The 25,105-nt window shown below is 39.6% G+C and overlaps 1 protein-coding gene across 5 annotated transcripts in view; it reads left to right on the plus strand.

Moving 5' to 3' along the window:
* Positions 1-25,105, plus strand: part of HIPK3 (homeodomain interacting protein kinase 3) — a 95,449-nt gene that overhangs the window by 28,837 nt on the left and 41,507 nt on the right. For 4 of the 5 annotated variants that reach the window (XM_017849720.1, XM_017849723.1, XM_017849721.1 and 1 more), the window contains exon 2: positions 1,557-2,655. In XM_017849720.1, the coding sequence (XP_017705209.1) occupies positions 1,559-2,655 (1,097 nt within the window). In that variant the 5' untranslated portion in view covers positions 1,557-1,558. Of the gene's footprint in view, positions 1-1,554; positions 2,656-25,105 lie in introns of those variants that run through there. The other variant, XM_017849722.1, reaches the window with a different exon arrangement.

A 25,105-nucleotide genomic window follows, 5' to 3' on the forward strand; every position in this document is an offset into this window, starting at 1 on the left:
AATTTGATTTGAAAATATGCTTTGAAAATTTCAAATATTTTCCAATATTATTTGGAGGAAGTTTAAAGGAATATCCATATAATAAAGTACAAATTGAGAAGAAAGAGAACATGAATATAACTGGGTAGAAAGTCATTAACTTGTCTTTGTAATATAATGCTTTTTAAGATCAAAGGATAATATATTTAGTAAATAGAATGTAGGATCAGCTATTCATGAAATGGGCACCCTAATTTTATTTAAAATCCCTGCCATAGGTGGGGCGTGGTGGCTCACGGCCTATAATCCTAGCACTTTGGGAGGCCGACGCAGGTGGGTCACCTGAGATAAGGAGTTCAAGACCAGCCTGGCCAACATGGTGAAACTCCATCTCTACTAAAAATAAAAAAAGTAGGCGTGGTGGCGCATGCCTATAATCACATTTACTCGGAAGGCTAAGGCAGGAGAATCGCTTGAACCCAAGAGGCCAAGGTTACAGTGAGCTGAGATTGTACCATTGCACTCTAGCCTGGGCGACAAGAGCGAAACTCTGTCTCAAAAAATACATATATTTTTTGAGACATATAATATATATACATATGTTATAATATATACACATATATACATATAATATACACACATATACATATGTACATATATCATAAACATATTGTATATACATATATATCATATGTACTATATGTATATATATTTATTACATATATATACATATATAATATATACACACATATATAATATATATTATATATATAGTTAAAGCAGACATAGATTTTTTTTCCTCCTGAGGCAATTCTTGGGCTTTAGGTTTAAGAAATATGCCTATAAACTATGTTTATGTAATGCATATTTTCTTTTCTTGTCATTGGTTCATACATTTTAATTTGGTAATAGAGTGTTTTACTTTTGTCAAATGTGTACAGTTAAAGGATCTGTACTTTTTTTTTGAGGCAGAGTTTTGCTCTGTTTCACAGGCTGAAGTGCAGTGGTGCAATCTCGGCTCACTGCAACCTCTGCCTCCCGGGTTCAAGTGATTCTCCTGCCTCAGCCTCCCAAGTAGCTGGGACCCCAGGCATGCACCACCACGCCCAGCTAATTTTTGTATTATTAGTAGAGTTGGGGTTTCTTCACTATGTTGGCCAGGCTGGTCTCGAACTCCTGACCTCAAGTGATCTAACTGCCTCAGCCTCTCAAAGTGCTAGGATTACAGGGATCTGTACTTTTCTTTTGAGGGAAAAGGTTGGCACCGTTTCTAGGGCATATTGGCCATTTCAGCTTCTCAGTAAATATTTGTTAAGTAATTAAATGCACTTGATTCTTTATTCTTAGACTTTTTATGCAATACTCAGAATATCTGAAGCATCAATTAACTGAAATGGAGATATTAAAAAGACAGTTATCTTCTCCAAGGGAAAAAATTATCTTAGTGGAAATTAATTACTGTTTTACAAATTGTGAATTTAACCCTTAAGAGTTTTCTTCCTGAGATTTAAAATTGAAAAAAAAATTGTTGACATTAATATTTCTTCTTTCCTTTTTTTTTTTTTTTTTTTTTGCAGGTATGGCCTCACAAGTCTTGGTCTACCCACCATATGTTTATCAAACTCAGTCAAGTGCCTTTTGTAGTGTGAAGAAACTCAAAGTAGAGCCAAGCAGTTGTATATTCCAGGAAAGAAACTATCCACGGACCTATGTGAATGGTAGAAACTTTGGAAATTCTCATCCTCCCACTAAGGGTAGTGCTTTTCAGACAAAGATACCATTTAATAGACCTCGAGGACACAACTTCTCATTGCAGACAAGTGCTGTTGTTTTGAAAAACACTGCAGGTGCTACAAAGGTCATAACAGCTCAGGCGCAGCAAGCTCAAGTGCAGGCACCTCAGATTGGGGCGTGGCGAAACAGATTGCATTTCCTAGAAGGCCCCCAGCGATGTGGATTGAAGCGCAAGAGTGAGGAGTTGGATAATCATAGCAGCGCAATGCAGATTGTCGATGAATTGTCCATACTTCCTGCAATGTTGCAAACCAACATGGGAAATCCAGTGACAGTTGTGACAACTACCACAGGATCAAAACAGAATTGTACCACTGGAGAAGGTGACTATCAGTTAGTGCAGCATGAAGTCTTATGCTCCATGAAAAATACTTACGAAGTCCTTGATTTTCTTGGTCGAGGCACGTTTGGCCAGGTAGTTAAATGCTGGAAAAGAGGGACAAATGAAATTGTAGCAATCAAAATTTTGAAAAATCATCCTTCTTATGCTCGTCAAGGTCAAATAGAAGTGAGCATATTAGCAAGGCTCAGTACTGAGAATGCTGATGAATATAACTTTGTACGAGCTTATGAATGCTTTCAGCACCGTAACCATACTTGTTTAGTTTTTGAGATGCTGGAACAAAACTTGTATGACTTTCTGAAACAAAATAAATTTAGTCCCCTGCCACTAAAAGTGATTCGGCCCATTCTTCAACAAGTGACCACTGCACTGAAAAAATTGAAAAGTCTTGGTTTAATTCATGCTGATCTCAAACCAGAGAATATTATGTTGGTGGATCCTGTTCGGCAGCCTTACAGGGTTAAAGTAATAGACTTTGGGTCGGCCAGTCATGTATCAAAGACTGTTTGTTCAACGTATCTACAATCTCGGTACTACAGGTAGGTAACAACTCCATACTTTTTGGTTGTTTATTAATAAATGTTAAATTTCTGCCAAATGAAATAATTTTGTGTGTGTTTGTGGTAAAAGAGATTGATTCAGTTAAAAAGGAAATCAAGAGAAGATCAATTTAGGTTTGTTTTAAAGAGATTTAAAAAATCAAGACATAAAATCTACCCAAGCAGGATAGAAATCTCCACTGCAAAATTCTATGCCAAAGACATCTGGTTATTTTTATTTTTAATGGAAGACTTGAAGGAATGATAGGTGATTAATAATGATCAAACAGAGGTCTTTAAATGTTGGAAAGTATTTACAGTAATTTTTGTGTATATCATTGGGCATTTCAGTACTTGAGAGAAATAGTTTATTAGAGACATAATCATATGTAACTGAACATTTAGAAAAATTATATACAGGTTTGAGTAGCCGTTATCTGAAACTCTTGGGGCCAGAAGTGTTTTGGATTTCAGATTTTTCTGGATTTTGGAATATTTGCACTGTCAACTAGTTAAGCACCCCTAAATCTGAAAATTTGTTTCCTTTAAGTGTCATGTCAGTGCCCAAAAGTTTCAGATTTTGGATTTGGGATGCTCAACCTGTGTAAGAATTCAGAAAGTTATTCTGATTAATGATTTTAAGATTCAGATATAAAGCCGGGTGCGTTGGCTCATGCCTGTAATCCCAGCACTTGGGGAGGCCGAGGCAGGTGGATCACCTGAGGTCAGGAGTTCAAGACCAGCCTGCCCAACATGGCGAAACCCCCATCTCTACTAAAAATAACACAAATTAGGTGGGCGTGGTGGTGGGCATCTGTAATCCCAGCAACTTGGGAGGCTGAGGCAGGAGAATCACTGGAACCCAGGAGGTGGGGGATGCAGTGAGCTGAGATCGCACCATTGCACTCCAGCCTGGGCCACAAGAGTGAAACTCCATCTCAAAAAACAAAACACAAATATATTTCTTTTCCTTCCCGTGGCTCTTCAGGTCACCTGATCATAACCAGTTTTATTATGTTCTGTCCACATATATGCTATGGGTAATGCTATTTTGGTCTTGGTTCTGGGGGGAAGTTAAAGAAGAAAATAATACCCATGTAAAGTATTGATAACGTGCTACAATGTAACACTAGCCTGACGTACAATAGATAGTATGAGGGGCTAACTAGTGATTACCAAGATTGAGAATACTGAAAACTCATTCTGGAGTGTAAAATGGCTTTGAATTCATAGTTTGATAACTTTGAGCATTAATTATTTTCATATAAGCCTGAATGAATTTGTTATTGGTATATGCTACAGCCCTATGAGCTCCAACATGATGGACCTGCCATAAAATATAGACAAATACAGGATCTGCCAGTATTGGTCATTCATGCAGTTTATTGTTAGAAATGCTTAGAACATGGGGGATATAAATTTAGACCCAACAAGGGGTATTTTCTGATACTGCATTTGCCTTTGCACTGTACCTGATTACCCTTCTTGCAAGTATATGCTATAGTGCCCAGTACAAAATAAAGGAGAAATTAATTAGCTCCTACACAAATCAACTCTAAATATATGCCCTACTAGTAGGTTATCAGAAGGAATTGCCCATTTATGTCACTTAGTGTTAGTAAAGCTTATTAAAATATGTGTTAGAGCTGGGCTTAGTGGCTCACACCTGTAGTCCTAGCACTTTGGGAAGTGGGAGGATCACTTTAGGCCAAGAGTTTAAGATCAGCCTGGGCAACAGAGCAAAACCCTGCCTCTCCAAAAAAAGAAAAAAATAATCAGCCAGGAATGATGGGAAATACCTGTAGTCTTAGCTATTCAAGAGGCTGACGTAGGAGGATCCCTTGAGCCCAGGTGTTAGAGGCTGCAGTGAGCTATGATAATGCCACTGCACTCCAGCCTGAGCGATAGAGTGAGACCCTCTTAAAAAAAATAAATTATGTATTAGGAATTAGAAATAACAGCCTGATATACCTTTAGTATATTCTTTTTTAAAACATTATTTTTATTTTTATGGGTCCATAGTAGGTATATATATTTATGGGGTATATGAGATATTTTGATATAGGCATGCAGTGCATAATAATCACATCAGGGTAAATGGACTATCCATTCCTTCAAGCATTTGTCATTTCTTTGTGTTACAAACATTCCAGTTAGACTCCTTTACTTATTTTTAAATGTACAATAAATTATTGTTGACTGTGGTCACTCTGGTGTGCTATCGAATACTACATATTGTTCATTCTAACTATATATTTGTACCTGTTAACCATCCCTACTCCCGGCCCCCATCTACTACCCTTCCTAGACTCTGGTAACCATCATTCTACTCTCTATCTCCATGAGTTCAATTGTTTTAATTTTTAGCTCCCACATATGAGTGAGAACATTGTGAAGTTTTGTCTTTCTGTGCCTGGCTTATTTCAGGTAGCATAATGCCCTTTAGTTGCATCCAAGTTGTTGCAATCGACAGGATCTCATTCTTTGTATCCATTGTGTATATATATACCACATTTTCTTCATCCATTCATTTGTTGATGGACACTTAGGTTCATTCCAAATCTTGCCTATTGTGAATAGTGCTGCAGTAAACACTGGATTGTAGATATCTCTTTGATAGACTTTCATTCTTTTGGCTATCTATCTTAGTATATTCTTGATTGTATGGTTTTGGTAGTAGAGTGCTAGATACCATTAAAACTTCTTAGATCATTTAGAATTTTAAATTTGCTGTTGTTGCAGGGTAGTAGCTCTTGCTTAGTATCACATAATTAGATTTACTAGATATCTCTGCTCCCCAAAAGATTTTTTTCAATATACGAGATTAGCTTTTTTCTGGAAAAAAACTGTAAAATCTTATTTAACAGTATTAGAAGAATAGTAGTTTTTGTTTTTTTCTTTCCCTTGGTACTCTATGGATTCTGTTTTGAGAGCTTTTAGTAGTGAGCTAGCATATTATATAAACTCCCAGGCTTCAGCTGCTTGGGCTGTATATTTAGTTCACTTGCTAGTAAATGACTTCACTTCATTTGGGTCCTGCATTATTCTGCATATCAGAATTGCCTCATTTTCTTTATTTGAAATCTTTTCCACTAGAGTAAAAAAAAAGTCTTTTTTTTTTTTTTTTTAATACTTGATAATGTCTATTGGTTTACCAAATCTTTCAAGGGAATAAAGGAAATCCCTTAAAAAGCAATCTAAAATGCTAAATATTTTATGATACTGGTTTCTAGCATTAGGCCTTTGCACAAATACTAGCCTTTGTATTAGGAATGAAGAAAATCTGAGTAATTACTAAATAGTTTAGTAGTTTCTAATTTGTATTTATATATAAATTTCAGGTAAATAATTTACCTGATGTTCAGAAGCTATACAGTTGCGATGCTAAATTACAGGCTCTGGGTTTAGAGTGAAAAACAAAAGGCTCTTATTTGTAAACAAAGACTAGTGCAGGCATTTTGGTTGATGTTGCCTGGATAAAAAACTAAAAATAGATTTTATGTCATTTAGATTCAAGTGTTTGCAGACTTAGTAAATATTAAGGTATATTGGTGAAAATATATTGTAGTCCTTAATTATGTACTGTTTTAATATCTAGTGTAATTTTGCAAGAAAATGGCAGATACCATTACTCTCTTTAAGTGTTTGTTTGTACTTTATTTGGGACCCTGACAATTCTGACCTAGTTGATGACTACGTTACTTACAAATCTGATTAGGCAGTAAGCTAAAGTGTCTTATACTTGATTTTTCAATTTTTGTTAAAATATTTTTTATTTCATAAATGAAAGCAGGAAGTGGAAACTAACCAAATTAAATATTTTTGAGCAAAGCACAGTAGGAATGCACATATCCTGATTTCTGAGGTAAACTATTTGTGTTTAAACACAGGTTTATGTGTTATTCTATTTCTTTGTACAACACAGAAGTGTAGTAGGGATATCTTAAAATAGACAGGGGACAGTGGCCAGAAATTGTTGACTACTATAGATGGTGAGGCTGTCTAACTCTTGCAGTGATACAAGCCAGAAGTACATGCTAAGGGCATTGATTTGCTTAAGGTCAGCATGTTCTAAATTCAGCTGCTTGAGTATGGTTTCTGTCAAGAACACGTAGGGCTCTTAAATGCATAAAAGGCTTTAGCCGCAGAAGGTGCTGTATTTATGAGGTGTGGTGGCAACATTCAGGTCATGAGTTTGTTTTTCTTTTTTTTTTTTTGTTTAATATAGAATTTTAGCCTGTGATTCTGAGTCATTTCAGAACACAGAGATAGGAAAGTGGGCTGTAAAAACCTCTGTAGCAGTTACATTCTTTGCTACTCTACTGAGTAATTTACCTTTAATTGCTATTGAGTTTTAAAAAATGCTGTTTTGCATGTAATAGTTAACAAAAAGGTATGTAATGATAAACAGTTAATTTAGATATATTTATTCTTTCATGGCATCCTTACCTCTCATGCCTTCTTAGATCCAGAAGTATCAGTTTCTGTAACAAAATTAAGCTACACAGGAAGACCCATAAAATAATAACTAATATTTTACATAGGGTTCTTTATAATGAAACACTGTGTATGTATAATGCATCATTTTTTCAAAGTGCCTTTCGTTATATTTTCTAGTTTGTTTCTCACTTCTCTATGAGTTAGTTACTGGGCGGCATTACTCTTTGATAAGGAGAAAACTGGGACTTAACATAAGTCAAACAGGTTCAAATTCACACTGTAAGTTTAACTTTACAACTTTTGTTAGGTCTTTTTGGGTGCTGGTACTGTGCTAGGTGCTAAGAATACAAAGGTGATTTATATATGTTCATTAATTTATTTGATTAATTTCATCATTTAATGGAGGGGAAAAACAGTTTGCTTCGAGAAATGCCAGGGTGGAGAGATGTGTGCAGGGTGATATATGAACCCAAAGGAGCGCACTTAGCCTGATCTGAGGGGCAGGGAAGACTTCTAGGGGAGAGATGACCCCAGAATGACCCTTGAGAGCAGAGCAGAGAAGGAGCTAGGGTTGACTGTTCTTAAGCATTTTCTCTCACTAAGCTACTCTTAACCTAAAAAAAGCTCAGCATTGGGATGAAATTGTTGGTAATTTCTTTTGTATATCATAAAGTAGTTGTTTGGGAATCTTTATTAGACAAATACAAGGTTGTCAGTTGAGTTTAGTTTTAATAGAATATTAGGAAATTCTAAAATGAAATGGTTTTCTTTTTTTTGAGACAGTCTCGCTCTGTTACCCAGGCTGGAGTGCAGTGGCGCAATCTCGGCTCACTGCAAGCTCTGCCTCCCGGGTTCACACCATTCTCCTGCCTCAGCCTCCTGAGTAGCTGGGACTACAGGCCCCTGCCACCACGCCCAGCTAATTTTTTTTGTATTTTTAGTAGAGACGGGGTTTCACCGTGTTAACCAGAATAGTCTCTATCTCTTGACCTCGTGATCCACCCACCTCGGCTTCCCAAAGGATTATAGGCATGAGTCACCGCGCCCAGCCAAATGAAGTGGTTTTCAATGTCATACCTGTGGCTGCAAATGTATAGTACTTTACTATATAAAAGACTTTACATAGACACAGATGACTACATATATCAGGCCTACTATTAAAAATTCTAGCAGAGCTCTTAAGTTTTTTTTTTTTTGTTTTGTTTTAAAACAGCTTTATTGAGATATAATTTACATACATTGAAATTCATTCATTTAAAGTGTATAATTTAATGGCTTTTAGTATATTTATAGTTGTGCCATCAGCACAATCAATTAAAATTTTAAGTTAAAAATTCTTTTGGCCAAATTATTTCTCACCTGACACAATTTTAGAATATTTACATTACCCTCAAAAAAAGCCCCTGTGCTTTTTAGCCATTGTTCCCCACTCTGCCCATCACCCCCAGCCCTGAGCAAATACTAATCTACTTGCTGCCTGTGTAGATCATCTATTCTGGACGTGTCATATACATGTAACCATACAATAGATGGTCCTTTTTGATTGGCTTCTTTTTTTCACTTAACGTAATGTTTTCAAGGTTCATCCATGTTGTAGGATGTATCAATACTTCTTTTTATTGTCAACAATAAACCATTGTATAGATATATATCACATTTTATGTATACATTCAGCAGTAGAATATATTAAAATTGTGTCAGTGAAAAGATGTGAATAGAAACTGTAATATGGTCCAAGGTTAAATATCAAAATATTTAGTGCCTCTAAAATGTAAAGTGTGGTGCTTGGTGCTGCTTGTACAGGAGGAGAACAAAACGAGTCTCTGCTTTTATGGTATTTGCAATCTAATGGGTAGACAAAGAACAAAAAAAAAGTAGTTGGAGAGGCTGAGTGCCATGGCTCACACCTGTAATCCCAGCACTTTGGGAGGCCAAGGTAGGCGGATCACCTGAGATTGGGAGTTTGAGTCCAGTCTGGCTAGCATGGTAAAACCCCATCTCTACTAAAAATGCAAAAATTGGCCAGGCGTGGTGGCAAGGGAAGCTGAGGCAGGAGAGTCGCTTGAACCCGGGAGGCGGAGGTTGCAGTGAGCCGAGATCGCGCCATTGCACTCCAGCCTGGGCAACAGAGCGAGATTCCCTCTCAAAAAAAAAAAAAAAGTAGTTGGAGCAAGGAGAGAGGACAAGAGGAGCTCAAACTTTTTTGGTTCCTTTTTTCTTTAATTTTTATGTTGAAATTATCTACAACATACACAATAAGTAAATTTAGGCATACAAAAAAGTTGTAAAAATAGTACGAAGGATTCCTGTTATCCTTCATCCAGATTCCCCAATGTTTCAAATGTTAGTATTTGACCACCCTAGTTTCATCAATCATTCTCTCTTTACACACCCACACGCCCACACTCACCTACCCACCCACCTACCTTTTCCTACAGAGTTTGATATGAAGCTGCTTTACCTCTAAATGCTTCAGTGTACATTTCCTAAACATTAGGACATTCTCTTGCATAACTTCAGTACAGTTATCAAAATCTCATCCGTTAACATCAGTTCAGTATTATTGATTTGATGAACTGTTTAAACTATTTTTTTTTTTTTTAAAGACAGGGTATTGCTTTGTGGCCCAGGCTGGAGTGCTGTGGTGCAGTCATAGCTCACTGCAGCGTCAAACTCCTGGGCCCAAGCAATCCTTCTGCCTCATACTCCTGAGTAGCTGGGACTGCAGTCCTGAGCAAGCGTGCTGGGCCTGTATTTAAACTATTCAATAGCAATTTGGTTTTAACGAAATTAAAAGCAATTCAATACTGTTAGCTAATTTACTGACTTTATTTAGATTTTGCCAACTGTCCCACTAATGGACCTTTTTTCTTGCTCAGAATTCAGTCCTTCATCACATGTTACATTACTTGTCCTGTCTCATTAGTGTCCTCTAATCTGGTGATATATCATAATGATGTGATTCTGATGTCTCAAAATGGGGTCACTCATATCAAGTAGCATTGAGCTCACAGCAAAGTCACCCCCACTCCCCCCAGCAATAAACATATATAATGGACTGCTGTGAAAACACCTGCCCTGACCGAGTAGCACCTGAGACCTGACACGAACCCATAGAAAGCACAGGTGACTGAGATAATGAGAATAGACCCATTTGGGAGAATGGACTGCTGTGACAACACTTGCCCTCACCGGGTACCACCTGAGACCTGAAGCGAACACATAGAAAGTGAAAGGTGGCTGAGATAATGAGAATAGACCCATTTGGGAGGATCATAAAATGTGCCAGGACCAGGCCTTGCTCGAGACGCTTTTAGAGGCTGTGCCCAGGAGAGCTCTGAAGCTTTCTCCCGATTTTGGCATCTGCTGCCACCCGGAGAGAAGCAGCCACTACCCCCACAACTCCACCCCATCCCCACCCAGGACGTCCGAAGGACTTCGGGACCGTTCGGCTCATCTGTTTGCATGTTGGTCTCCCTAGCCAAGGGTTGTGCTTGGTTCCTCACAGCCCCCTTTTCTTCTGCCTCTGTGTTGAGTATTGTTTGCATGATTGGTTGGCTGTGAAAGCCTTGCAATGAAATGTGAATTCGAGCTTATGTTGCGTCGTTATGAAACCTTAGGGCGTAGGCTCCGCCTTTGGTCGGAGTCAGCACACCTGTGCAGAACCTTGTTCACATAGCACTCTGCTTAAGGCCCGACAGCTGCAGCAGCTCCTTATGTCTTTCTTTGCCTTCATGCCTCTGATGCTTTTGAAGCGTACTGGCCAGTTATTTTGTAGACTGTTCCTCAGTTTGCTTATGGCTGATGTTTTCTCACGATTGGATTCAGGTTTTGCGCTTTTGGCAGGAACTTTACAGAACTGCTGTTGTGTCCACACATATTGAGAGGCTCATGATGTCAATTTGTCCCATTATTGGTAAGGCAACTTTGATCACTTGGTCGAGGTGATGTAACTGCCAGGTTTTTCTCACTATAAAGTTACCATGTTTTTTCTTTGTGACTAACAAGTACAATATCTTGTGGAGAGATACTTTGAGACTATTCATGTATACTATTTCTCATCTTACATTCACTGACCAATTTGAGCATTGTTGATGAGTTTGGCCTTAAACAACTGAGGTTTGCCAAATGGTTTTCTAATTCTGTAGTTCCTCTGTTAGGCATTCTTCCACAAGTAAGAGCTTTTTTCCCCTCCCTTCCTTTCTTTAAGTGTGGACTCATAGATTTTTGTTAATTCAATGGGTTGTAAATATCACTCGTCATTCTTTGTTTTGTTCAGCAAATTATCCCAGATGGTTCAGAGAGAGCATCTTTCTTTAGGCTTACTCCAGTGTCCTTGTGGTATGTCCCAATCCTTCCTTCAGGGTTTACTTTCTGGCACCACAGATATTCTGACTTACCTTGTGCTTTTTCTGTCGAGCCCTTGGATTGGAGCTCTAAGGAGCACTTGTTCCTTTTACTGGAGAATGGCTTTTGGAAAACAGGACCTGGACACAGACCAGGTGTGCTCATTGGTACTAGGATATTACTTCTTTTAGACCTTTTGAGTGGCAAAGTTAGAAAATATAGAGGCATACCTTGCTTTCGTGTTTTGCTTTATTGCATTTCACATATACATGCTTTTTACAAATTGAAGGTTTGTGGCAACCTTGCGTCAGGTCTGTTGGTGCTATTTTCTCAACAGCATGTGCTCGTTTTATGTCACTTTTTGGTAATTAATGATATTTCAAACTTTATTATTATATTTGTTACAATGATCTTTGATCAGTGGTCTTTGATGTTACTATTATAATTGTTTTGGGACACCACAAACTGCGCCCGTATGAAATGGTGAATGTAATAAATGTGTCAGCTCCGACTGCTCTAACAACCAGCTGATCCTTGGTCTCTCCTTCTCCTCTGTCCTCCCTATTACCTGAGACACAACAGTATTGAAGTTAGGCCAATTAATAACCCTGAAGTGGCCTCTCAGTATTCTTAGAGAAAGGAAGATCTCATGTCTTTCGCTTTAAATCAAAAGCTAGAAATAATTAAGCTTAGTGAGGAAGGCATGTGGAAAGCCAAGGCAGGCTGAAAGTTAGGTCTATTGTGCCAGTCAAGTGGTGAATACAAAGGAAAAGTTCCTGAAGGAAAATAAAAGTGTTACTCCAGTAAGTAGTAAATGGTGAAAAAGCAAAACAGTGTTATTGCTGATATGGAAGAGAATTTTTTTTTTTTTTTTTTTGGATGGAGTCTCTCACTCTTGTCGCCCAGGCCGGAGTGCAGTGGCCCAATCTTGGCTCACTGCAACTTCTGCCTCCTGGGTTGGAGCAGTTCTCCTGCCTCAGCCTCCCGAGTGGCTGGGATTACAGGTGCGCACCACTACGCCTGGCTAATTTTTGTATTTTTAGTAGAGATGGGACTTTGCCATGTTGGCCAGGCTGGTCTTGAACTCCTGACCTCAAGTAATCCGCCCGCCTTGGCTTCCCAGAGTGCTGGGATACAGATGTGAGCCACCGCGCTGGCTGGAAGAGATTTTTGTGGTCTGGATAAGTGATCAAATTAGTCACAACATTACCTTAAGCCAAACTCTAAGCCAGAGCCATGCCCTCTCTTCAATTCTGTGGAAGTGGAGAAAGGTGAGGAAGCTGTAGAAGAAAAGATGGAAAGTAGCAGAGGTTGATTCATGAGTTTTAAGGAAACAAGCCACTCCATAACATAGAAGTGCAAGTGCTGATGCAGAAGATGTAGCTGAGATCATTGATGAAGGTGGCTACACTACACAACAGATTTTTAAAGTGGATGAAACAGCTTTGTATTGTAAGAACATACCATCTAGGACTTTCATAGCTAGAGAGAAGTCAATGCCTGGCTTCAGAACTTCAAAGAACAGGCTACCTTTTTTTTTTTTTTTTTTTTTAATCTTGAGATGGAGTCTTGCTCCGTCGCTCAGGCTGGAGTGCAGTGGTGTTATCTTGGCTCATTGCAACCTCTACCTGCCAGGTTCAAGCGATTCTCCTGCCTCAGCCTCCCAAGTAGCTGGGATTACAGGGGCACACCACCATGCCCAGCTAATTTTTATGTTTTAGTGGAGACAGGGTTTCACCATGTTGGCTGGGCTGGTCTTGAACTCCTGACCTCAAGTGATCCTCCCTCCTTGGCCTCCCAAAGTGCTGATGTTACAGGTGCGAGCCACTGCACCCAGCCAGAACAGGCTAACTTTTTTGTTGGGATAATGCAGCTGGTGACTTAAAGTTACGGCCAATGCTCATTTACCATTCTGAAAATCCCAGAGCCCTTTAGAATTACGCTAAATCGACTCTGCCTTGACTCTGCCTGTGTTCTAGAAATGGAATACTAAAGCCTGGATTAGAGCATATCTGTTTACAGCACGGTTTACTGAATATTTTAAGCTTACTGTTGAGACCTACTGCTCAGACAGAAAGATTTCAAAATATTTATTACTGCTTATTAACAAGGCACCTGGTCACCCAAGAGCTCTGATGGAGATATATAGGGAGAATAATGTTTTCATGCTTGCTAACACAGCATCCATTCTGCAGCCCATGCATGCATCAGGGAGTCATTTTGACTTTCAAGTCTCATTCTTTAAGAAATATGTTTGGTAAGGCCATAGCTGCTATAGATAGTAATTCCTCCGGTGCATCTGGGCAAAGTAAGTTGAAAACCTTCTGGAAAGGATTTATTATTGTAGATGCCATTAAGAGCATTCATGATTCATGGCAGCATTAACAGGAATTTGGAAGAAGTTGATTCCAGCCCTCATGGATGACTTTGAGGGGTTCAAGACTTCAGTGGAGGAAGTAACCGCAGATGTGGTGGAAACAGCAAGAGAACTGTTAGTAGAATTAGAAGTGGAGCCTGAAGATGGAACTGACTTGCTACAATCTCACAATTAAACTTGAAAAATTGACGAATTGCTTCTTATTTTTTGTTTGTTTTGAGATGGAGTCTGTGTTGCCCAGGCTGGAGTGCAGTGGTACGATCTTGGCTCGCTTCAACCTCTGCCTCCTGGGTTCAAGCAGTTGTGCCTCAGCCTCCCAAGTAGCTGGAATTAATAGGCACCTGCCACCATGCCTGGCTAATTTTTGTGTTTTTAGTAGAGACTGGATTTCACCGTGTTGGCCAGGCTGGTCTTGAACTCCTGACCTCAAGTGATCCACCTGCCTCGGCCTCCCAAAGTGCTGGGATTATAGGTGTGAGCCACTGCGCCTGGCCTAGATGAGTTGCTTCTTTTGGATGAGCAAAGAAAGTGGTTTCTTGAGATGGAATCTAATCCTGATGAAGATGCTGTGAACGTTATTGAAATAATAGCAAATGATTTAGACTATTATATCGACTTAGCTGATAAAGCCAGCAAGCAGCAAGGTTTGAGAGAATTGGCTCCAATTTTGAAAGAAGTTCTCCTGTGGGTAAAACATCATTAAATAGCATCGCATGCTATAGAGAAGTCTTTCGTGAAAAAGCAAATCAATGTGGCAAACTTTACTGTAGTCTTTAAGACATCGTTGGCTGGATGCAGTGGCTCACTCCTGTAATCCTAGCACTTTGGCAGACTGCGGTGGGAGGATCACTTGAGTCCAGAAGCAGAAGTTGGAGAGCAGCCTGGGCAACGTCGCGAGACCTCATCTCTACAAAAACACAAAAATTAGTTGAGCTTGGTGTGTGTCTGTAGTCCTAGCTTCTTGGAGGCTGAGGTGGGAGGATTGCTTGTGCCTGGGAGGCAGAGGTTGCAGTGAGCAGAGATTGTGCCACTGCACTCAGCCAAGTCTGGGTGACAGAGTGAGACCTTATCTCAAAAAAAAAAAGAAAAAAAAAGAAAACAAAGAGGCCAGTCGAGGTGGCTCATGCCTATAATCCCAGCGCTTTGGGAGGCCGAGGCAGGCAGATCACAAGGTAAGGAGTTCGAGACCAGCCTGGCCAACATGGCAAAACCCTATCTCTACTAAAAATACAAAAATTAGCCGGGCGTGGTGGTGGGTTCCTATAATCCCAGCTACTCGGAAGGCTGAGGCAGGAGAATCGCTTGAACCCGGGAGGCGGAGTTTGCAGTGAGCTGAGAGATCTTACCAATGCACTCCAGCCTGGGTGACAAGAGCAAGACTCTGTCTCAAAAAAAAAGAACTTCTTGCAGCCACTTTAACCTTCAGCAGCCACCATCCTCATTAGTCGGCAGCCATCAACCTGAAGATGAGACCCTCCACCAGCAAGAGCATTACAACTTGCTGAAGGTTCAGATACCTATTAGCGTTTTTTAGCTATCAAGTATTTTTAAATTAAGGTCTGTACATTTTTTTAGACATAATGCTGTTGTACACTTAATAGACTACAGTATAATGTAAACATAACTTTTATATGTACTGGGAAACCAAAAAATTTGTGTGACTCACCTTATTGGGGTATTTGCTTTATTGTGGTGGTCTGGAACAAAACCTGCAGTATCTCTGAGGTATGCCTGTATGTTGATGTATTTGTGGGTGTGTATGTGTGGAGTATTTTTTTGTTCTGTGTTTTTGAGAGTCTCACTCAGTCACCCAGACTAGAGTACAGTGACATGATCTTGGCTCACTGCAGCCTCCATCCCCTGGGCTCATATGATCCTCTCACCTGAAGTAGCTGGGACTTCAGGTGCGTGCTATCATGACTGTCTAATTTTTGTATTGTTTTGTAGAGACAGGGTTTTGCCATGTTGTCAATGGTGACCTGAAGTGATCTGCCAGTGTTGGTCTCCCAAAGTGCTACAATTACCACACCTGGTTTTATGTGTATATTTCTATGTCTGTCTGTGTATTAAAAGCATAAATTCGTGCTGATATATTAAATTTTGATACCTGATAGTTTGTTCGTTCTTATGTATAATCCCTCATTTGACACCAAGAAATAGGCTGTCATTAGGCACAATATGTTACTTATTTGCTCAATTTTAGAATACATTTAAAGTAGTTTTAGAATTGTTCACCCCTGCCACTCCTAATTTAGTAACTAGAGTACAACATTTATTTGCAGCTCTTTTATTCTTTAGCCTGAGACTTGGAGTATGTAGTCAAAATACTGTGTTCCAAAGTTACCTAGGTTAGTTTCTCCCCAAACTCCTTCTCTCCCACCTTCAGTGTGATTATGTTATTATTTTTGAAATATAGTTAAGTTCATTTGTTTCTGTTTGTATTCCATTTTGGGTCTCCCATGTCCTTGTTGATTGATTGATTCCCCCATGTGCAAAATTAACATGTTTCTAAAAATCAGAACTAATGGCGAGGTGTAGTGTCTCATGCCTGTAATCTCAGCACTTTGGTAGGCCAAAGAGGGAGGATTGCCTGAGCCCAGAAGTTCAAGACCAGCCTGGGCAACATATTGGGACCCCATCTCTATAAAAAAAAAAAAAGAAGCTGGGCATGGTGGAGCACACCTGTAATCTCAGCTACCTGGGAGGCTGAGGTGTGAGGATCTACCTGTCAGCTACCTGGAATGCTGAGGTGGGAAGATTTCCTGGGCTTGAGCCCAGGAAATCAAGGTTGCAGTGAATTGTGATTGTGTCACTGTACTTCAGCCGGGGCAACATAGTGAGACTCTCTCTCTCTCTCTCTCTCTCTCTCTCACACACACACACACACACACACACACACACACACACACACACACACAGTACAGTACAGTACCTTGGTTAGAACATTGTCCTTGGGCTCTATGCCATGGGAATATATTTTAGATAAGTCTCTTAAGTACTTTTATATGTACTGGGAAACCAAAAATTTGTGTGACTCAGGAGACCTGTACAGTACCTAAGGAATTAAACTCCTTAGAAAGAGGGAGAGGGAGAAGCAATACTACTACTTTACCATGTACTAAATTCTATTCATTTGGAAACAGCATTGTAATCAATGTAGATATCTAAAGTGTTAGATCCTGTGAAGGTTATCTAGAATCCCTTTCAGTTCCAGAATTCCATGATTCCTGTGTGCCTGGACACTAGTAACTTCTAGGTTCCTTCCTTCCCATTTTTTCCCTAACTTCCCTCCCTTCCTGAAATGAAAAATGGTATCATGTTTCACATCTAATCATTTTCTACATTTTAATGAATCCATACTAATTCTGTCCAATGAACTTCTCTATGATAATTCCTTACTTTTTTTTTTTTTTTTTTGAGGGGAAGTCTCACTTTTTCCCAGGCTGGGATGCAGTGGCACAATCCGTACTCACTGCAACCTTCGCCTCCCTGGTTCAAATGATTCTCCTGCCTCAGCCTCCCAAATAGCTGGGATTAGAGGTGCCTGCCATCATACCTGGCTAATTTTTGTATTTTTAGTAGAGAAGAGGTTTCACCATGTGGCCAGGGTGGTCTCGAACTCCTGACCTCAAGTGGTCCACCCACTTCGGCCTCCCAAGTTCTGGGATTACAGTCATGAGTTACTGCACCCGGCCACTTATTTCTTTCTTTCTTTCTTTTTTTTCTTTGAGACGGGAGTCTTGCTCTGTCAGCAGGCTGGTGTGCAGTGAGTGGCACGATCTTGGCTCACTGTAAGCTCTGCTTCCTGGCCACTTACTTCTTTTTATATAATGGTAAACCAGTGCATTTGATTCAGTAAGTGATTTCAGTAATATGAAGAAGATAAGAATAATAATATAATCAAATCTGCATAGAACGAGTAGACTAGGAGCTCTGAATTTTAATCTTAATGTTATTACTGATTTTTATATGTGACTTTTGAGGAGGCTACTTAATTTTATATGTTTGTACATTAATGAGTTAAAGCATGTATTTCTATCCTCTTTCCTTATGTGTGACATTAGATTGTAAGGCAGTAATACATAGATGTTAAAGAATACTGGTCAGGCATAGGGCAAAAACATTTTTTAAGGCTTGGTCACAAAGTGAGTTTATTTAATTCTGTACACTGTAGCTGTAAAATATGTAGTAGATATAATACCATGCAAACTAGGCTGATCTGTCATTTTATATCAGGTTTTAATGACTGTATTTAAGAATTGTTTATACATCCATTCGATGTGGTCGTCCCTTGATATCTGAGGGATTGGTTCCAGGACCCCCCAAGGATATCAAAATCCACAGACACGTAAGTCCGTTGTATAAAACGGCATAGTATTTCCACGTAAACTATGCACTGTTTCCTGTATACTTTAAATAATCTAGATTACTTATTATAATGCCTAATATAATGTAAGTGCTTTGTAAACAGTTATACTGTATTGTTTAGGGAATATTTACAAGGAAAAAAAGTCTGTATGTATTCTATACAGATATGATCATCCATTTTTTAATCTGTGGTTGGTTAAGACCATGAGTGTAGAACCCACAGGTACAGAAGGCTGACTGTAGTTACTCGTAGGTTAAAAGAAGACCTTAGTGGTGGTTTAAAAATTTTTGGAATAAAAACCTTTAATGTCAAAGGTTATTAGTTTTTTCCTTGTGCTATATATGTAGCTTTGTTTTAAAAGCACATATAGCTTCATGAATGTACTGTGTCAATAGAATGTAATGGTGTCATGGATTAGATGTCCTTCCTGACCTCACACACTTCAAAATGTGTGTACCTATTTGTTCTGAGTCTTCAGCATTTTCCTGTGAATGGAACTCAGCACCCCTGAATGTTATTAACAGCATGTGTGCTACCATGGAAGAGTGCCAGTTCAGTGGCCAGTGAATAATTTAGGCATCAGCTGATGTGGTAAGATTGTATTACTTAGGACAGAGAATCTAATATGTGCTAAACTTTGACATTAAAAGGAACAAACATTTCTCTTGTGAGAAAGCATTGCATTATAAAGAATGTTGTGTATATCTAAAAACCAGTATACTAAATTAAAAATTATTTTGTGTATATATATTTATGTTTTTGAGATGGAGTCTCTCTCTGTCACCAGGCTGGAGTGCAGTGGCATCCTTGGCTCACTGCAATCTCCGCCTCCCAGGTTCAAGCGATTCCTCTGCCTCAGCCTTCCGAGTAGCTGGGACTACAGATGCGCATCACCATGTCCAGCTAATTTTTTGTATTTTAGTAGGTATGGGTGTCACCATGTTGGCCAGGATGGTCTCAATCTCCTGACCTCGTAATCTGCCCCCCTTGGCCTTCCAAAGTGCTGGGATTACAGGTGTGAGCCACTGCGCCTGGCCAATTAAATCTTTTTTAAGTTAAAAAAGTAATGGAAGTGACCGGGCTTAGTGGCTCACGCTTGTAATCTCAGCACTTTGGGAAACCGAGGCGGGTGGATCACTGAGGTCAGGACTTCGAGACCAGCCTGACCAACATGGAGAAACCCCGTCTCCACTAAAAATGCAAAATTAGCTGTGCTTGGTGGCGCATGCCTATAATCCCAACTAGTCGGGAGGCTGAGGCAGGAGAATTGCCTGAACCCAGGAGGTGGAGGTTGTGGAGAGCTGAGATCATGCTGTCACACTCCAGCCTGGGCAACAGGAGCAAAACTCCGTCTCAAAAAAAAAAAAAAGGGGGGCAATGGAAGCTCTGTCAGACAAAATTCAATAATAGAGAAAGGATATGAAGTAGGGACAATTTCTCCTTTTATATTGTGGCTGTATTTTATAATTTTACAAAATACACATTATACTTCATTTAACCAGTCCTCAATGATGTGCATTCAGTTTTTTTATTATGTCAGAGAGAACCTTTTTCTGTGTCCATGGATACTTTTAGGCACATTTTCATAATATATTTCTTTTTATTTTCTTTTGAGACGGAGTCTCGCTCTGTCGCTCAGGCTGGAGTGCAGTGGTGCGATCTCAGCTCACTGCAAGCTCCGCCTCCCGGATTCACGCCGTTCTCCTGCCTCAGCCTCCCGAGTAGCTGGGCTACAGGCACCCGCCACCTCGCCCGGCTAATTTTTTGTATTTTTAGTAGAGACGGGCGGGGAGGGGGGTTTCACCATGTTGGCCAGGATGGTCTCGAACTCCTGACCTCGTGATCCGCCCACCTCAGCCTCCCAAAGTGCTGGGATTACAGGCGTGAGCCACCGCGCCCGGCTCATAACATATTTCTAGAGGGAAAATTGTTAGGTCAAAGCATATGTACCTTTTGACCTTTTGTTCATGGACACTGCCAAATTTCCTTCAGAAATAAGCTAGTCTGGTTTACCATCTCATCAATAGTGTGAAAATGCCCTTTTCTTCACATTCTTGTCATGACAAGGATATTTCTGGTTTTTCACATTATTGGCTTTGAATAGGCAAAACCAAAACTTTTATTTTGTTTTTTGAGATGGAGTCTTGTTCTGTCGCCCAGGCTGGAGTGCAGTGGCACGATCTTGGCTCGTTGCAGCCTCTACCTCCCGAGTTCAGATGATTCTCCTGCCTCAGCCTCCCAAGTAGCTGGGATTACAGGCTCATGCCACTATACCTGACCAACTTTTGTATTTTTTGGCAGAGGCAGGGTTTCACCATATTGGCCAGGTTGGTCTCGAACTTCTGACCTTAAGTGATCTGCCCGCCTCAGCCTCCCAAAGTGCTGAAATTACAGGCTTGAACCACCATGCCTGGCCTATTTTTAATTTTAATTTTTCACTACTCTGTATTACCTTGAAATAAGTTTTAGGTCTGTGTTCTCTTTCTTCCTTTTTTTTTTTTTTTTTTTGAGACGGAGTCTCGCTCAGTCGCCCAGGCTGGAGTGCAGTGGCACGATCTTGGCTCACTGCAAGCTCCGCCTCCTGGGTTCACACCATTCTCCTGCCTCAGCCTCCCAAGTAGCTGGGACTACAGGCGCCCGCCACCAAGCCCAGCTAATTTTTGCATTTTTAGTAGAGACTAAAGTTTAGAGTTTCACCGTGTTAGCCAGGATGGTCTCGATCTCCTGACCTCGTGATCCACCGCCTCGGCCTCCCAAAGTGCTGGGATTACAGGCGTGAGCCACCGCGCCTGGCCTGTTTCTCTCTTTCATATGTTATTAAGGTAGACACTCTTATATGAGGAATAAGAATCTAAAAGTAAACAGTTCATAAAATAATGATATTTACTGACTGCTTAGGTTCAGCCACTGTGCTAGAAACTTTACATAATTACCCTTTACTCTGACACCAACCATAATAGATGATAATACTATCTTCATTTTACAAATAGGGACATTGAGATTCAGGTATGTTAAGCAGCTTGTCCAATGGTGTACAGCTAATAAACTGCAGAGCTATGATTTGAGCTCAGTTGTGGATCTCTATTCCCCACAATCCTCCAGGGATTTTCTCTCATCTTCCTGAAAATCTCTCAGAGACACTGATGAGTTATTTGTTAATCACCAAATCTGGTGGATTTTTTTGTTTATTTGTTTTTTAAGTTCTCATCTGGTTGAACCTTTATCATTCAGCACAATTAGTGCTATATTTTATTGAAACTTTCTTTCCTGGCTTCCTAAACAATTTTTTTTTTTTTTTTTTTTTTTTTTTGAGACAGAGTCTCGCTCTGTCATCCAGGCTGGAGTGTAGTGGTGTGATCGTGGCTCACTGCAGCTATATGTCACCCAGGCTGGTCTTGGACTCCTGGGCTCAAGCGTTCCTCTTGCCTCAGCCTCCTGAGTAGTTGGGACTACCCGGCTGGAAGCATGTAACTTTAAAGCTGAAGATATTTTAGAAAACGTTTACACAGGCATTTGTCTAACTTAATTTATAGAAGAGGCAACTGAAATCCAATATACTTAAATGAGAATTGGTGTATCAACATTTATAGATAACTCTTTTACTTAATTTTTATGTGTATGTTATAGGAATGTATTTGATTTTGAGTAATAGTAAAGTGAAAATACAATTATACTTCTAAGGAAAGCATTCATTGTAATGATTAAATATAATTGGAGAAATTGTCAATTTGTGATTGTAAAAACAGGATACCATTTTCAAACAGAATACTTAGAAAATAAATTCATTGAGGAAATTTTTGCTTGTAATATGCTTTTGAAGCTGTCTAACATGACAGAAATGTGTTTAAATTTATTAAAGATTTTACTTGCTCTGAATTGCTTTTTTTTAAAAAAATTTTAAGTCATAAAACTATGAAACAATATACTTATGTCTGATAGTGCTAAATAATAAGTAATTATATGTCCGTATTTATTCACAGGCTTATAATTTTAGTTCTGCCACTTATTGTGTCACCCTGAGCAAGTTGTTTGAACTTTCTTGACCTCAATTTAGTCATCTGTAATGTAATGATGATAGTAACTACCTCACAGGTTGTTGTGAAGGTTAAACTCCATAATGTATATAAAGTATTTAATACAGTCTTAGGGCATTGTGTACATTTTATAGGTAGAAGCTATTAAAGTGGCATGGTTTAAAAGAAAATTATACAGTAGTAATGATATGATGATAGGGAGTCTCCCATAGTTGTTTCCTGGTAGCCTGCTTTTGGTATTATGTGCTGCTGTTGCTTTTCAGAGAAGAATCTTTGAAAGCTTACAAGAAGTGGCTTTGTATGAATAATGATAGATGCATCCACTTTTTTTTTTTTTTTTTTGCGATGGAATCAGTCGCCCAGGCTGGAGTCCAGTGGTGTGATCTCGGCTCACTGCAACCTCCGCCTCCCGGGTTCACGCCATTCTCCTGCCGCAGCCTCCCCAGTAGCTGAGACTACAGGCGCCTGCCACTGTGCCTGGCTAATTTTTTGTATTTTTAGTGGAGACGGGGTTTCACCGTGTTAGCCAGGATGGTCTTGATCTCCTGACCTCGTGATCTGCCCGCCTCGGCCTCCCAGAGTCCTGGGATTATGGGTGTGAGCCATCACGCTTGGCCAGATGCATCCATTTTAAAATAAACTATCTTATTGAATTGTAAGATAGTTTAATGTGTACAAGTAGTATGAAAACAGCATGGTAAACATTTATAATAATGAACACACTTATATAACCACTAGCCCAGGCTGGAGTGCAGTGGCGCGATCTCTGCTCACTGCAAGCTCCGCCTCCCAGGTTCACGCCATTCTCCAGCCTCAGCCTCCTGAGTAGCTGGGACTACAGGCACCTGCCACCACGCCCGGCTAATTTTTTTTTAATTTAATTTTATTTTTTTTGTATTTTTAGTAGAGATGGGGTTTCACCGTGTTAGCCAGAATGGTCTCGATCTCCTGACCTCATGATCTGCCCACCTTGGCCTCCCAAAGTGCTGGGATTACAGGCGTGAGCCACCGTGCCCAGCCTGCAGTGTTTTGACTTTATATACATACTTGGTTGGTTTATTCTTGTTGGGGTGTGTGTGTATGTGTGTGTGAGTGAGACAGTGAGTGATTTTAAAAGATATTCTCCTTATGAAACCTTTGGGAAAATGTCTTCAATTTTATGGCTTGCTTTTGATTGCCATTTGTGTCCTATTTAAGAAGTGTTTACCTTCTCTGATATTTTCCTGTTTCCTTTTTAAAGCTTTATTCTTTCACCTTTTACATTTATATTTGCCACCCATCTGGAATTGATTTTTGTGTATGATATGAGGTAGAGATTAAGATGCATTGTTTTTCCCATATGGCTATCCCTAAACTGAGCATTATTTATTATTTTACTGCATAGCAGTGACAGCTGCCATATTCATGAATCAGGTGACCTTATATGTGTGGGTCTGTTTTTGGACTCTTTATTCATCATTTTGACTGTTCTTCTGCCTGTGTCAGTGTCATTACCATAACTGATGGTGTAAATCCTCTTGATTGTTCTTCAAGGGCCTATTTTTTTGTCCTTTGCATTTCTAGATGAATTTTATAAACTGTAAATTTCCGCAAAACTATTTTATTTTCAACGTATATTTTCTCCTAAGTATGTTTTGAGAGTTACTTTCTGTCAGCACTTTAATTATATCATTCCATTTAATTCTGCCTTCTATTATTTCTATAGAAAATTGGCTACTTTGATGGCAATATGTCGTCTTTCCCCCTCTGGCTTCATTTAGGGTTTTTCTTTGTCTTTTGTTTAAGCACTTGATCTACAGGTGTGTGCCTAGGGGTGTGTGTGTGTGTGTGTGTGTGTGTGTGTGTGTGTGTATGTGTGTGAGTGAGAGAGAGATTCTACTTGGGGTTTATAGAGCTTCTTGAATCTCTTAATAGCTTTCCCCAGTTTTGGAAAATTCTCAGGCAGTATCTCTGCAAGTATTTCTTTTAACTTTTTTTTCTTGTTGTTAACATTCGTTTTCTCTTTCTCCTTTGCTTCTGGCATTTTAGTTCTATATATATAAGACTTTAAAAATGATCTGTGTATTTCTAATGCTTTCCCTTCCCTCAATACTTTTTTTATATTTCCTTTTACTGTTTTCTGTTTCAATCTGTGTATTTTCAGTCTGGCCTATCGTTTAAAATTCCTCTTCTCACCAATATTTTACTGTGAAACTTTTAAAAAATAATAGTAATAATAAAATAAAAAAGATGGGTTTGTGAACAAAAGTTCTCTGAAAAGGAATTTAGAGGAAAGAGGGTTTATTAAAGTGAGCAGTTTGCAAACTAGGGAAGACCTAGCCTTCTGTGTAAAATGAAGATGCTTTCCAGAGATCAAAGAGAGGGATTATCTTTATTTATTTTTTATTTATTTGCCCAGAGATCACCCTCAACCTGAGGGAGGGATGCTCTTTTATAGAGGTCCCACCCAGGTTCCCACTCAGGTCCATTTATGCAAATGGAGGATAAGAACTTGCTCCCTTTTTCCTTCCTTCCCTCCCCTTCATTAGAGACGGGGTCTTGCCATGTTGCCCAGCCTGGCCTCCAACTTGTGGCCTCAAGTGATCCTCCCACGTTGGTCTCCTAAAGTGTTGGGATTACGGGAGTGTCACCACACCCAGCCCAAACTTGCTTAGTTCTGATTGGTTGACTGATTGGTTCAGGCAGAATATATAGGAACAGGAAGCTATGAAAGTCCCAAAGTTAAACAGACATGTAAGTTTTCCTGGAACTCATAGTAAGTGTGTGACCTCTAGTCAGCAAAAATGGCTACTTGACTCTATTTTCAATTTCGACCCAGTTAGCCACTCAGGATCCATCTTGAAGGATTGGCTCTTTCAGGGTTCACAGATTATACATCAAACA

Source organism: Rhinopithecus bieti, unplaced genomic scaffold (genome assembly GCF_001698545.2).
Source record: "Rhinopithecus bieti isolate Rb0 unplaced genomic scaffold, ASM169854v2 scaffold_32083, whole genome shotgun sequence".
Lineage (NCBI taxonomy): Eukaryota > Metazoa > Chordata > Mammalia > Primates > Cercopithecidae > Rhinopithecus > Rhinopithecus bieti.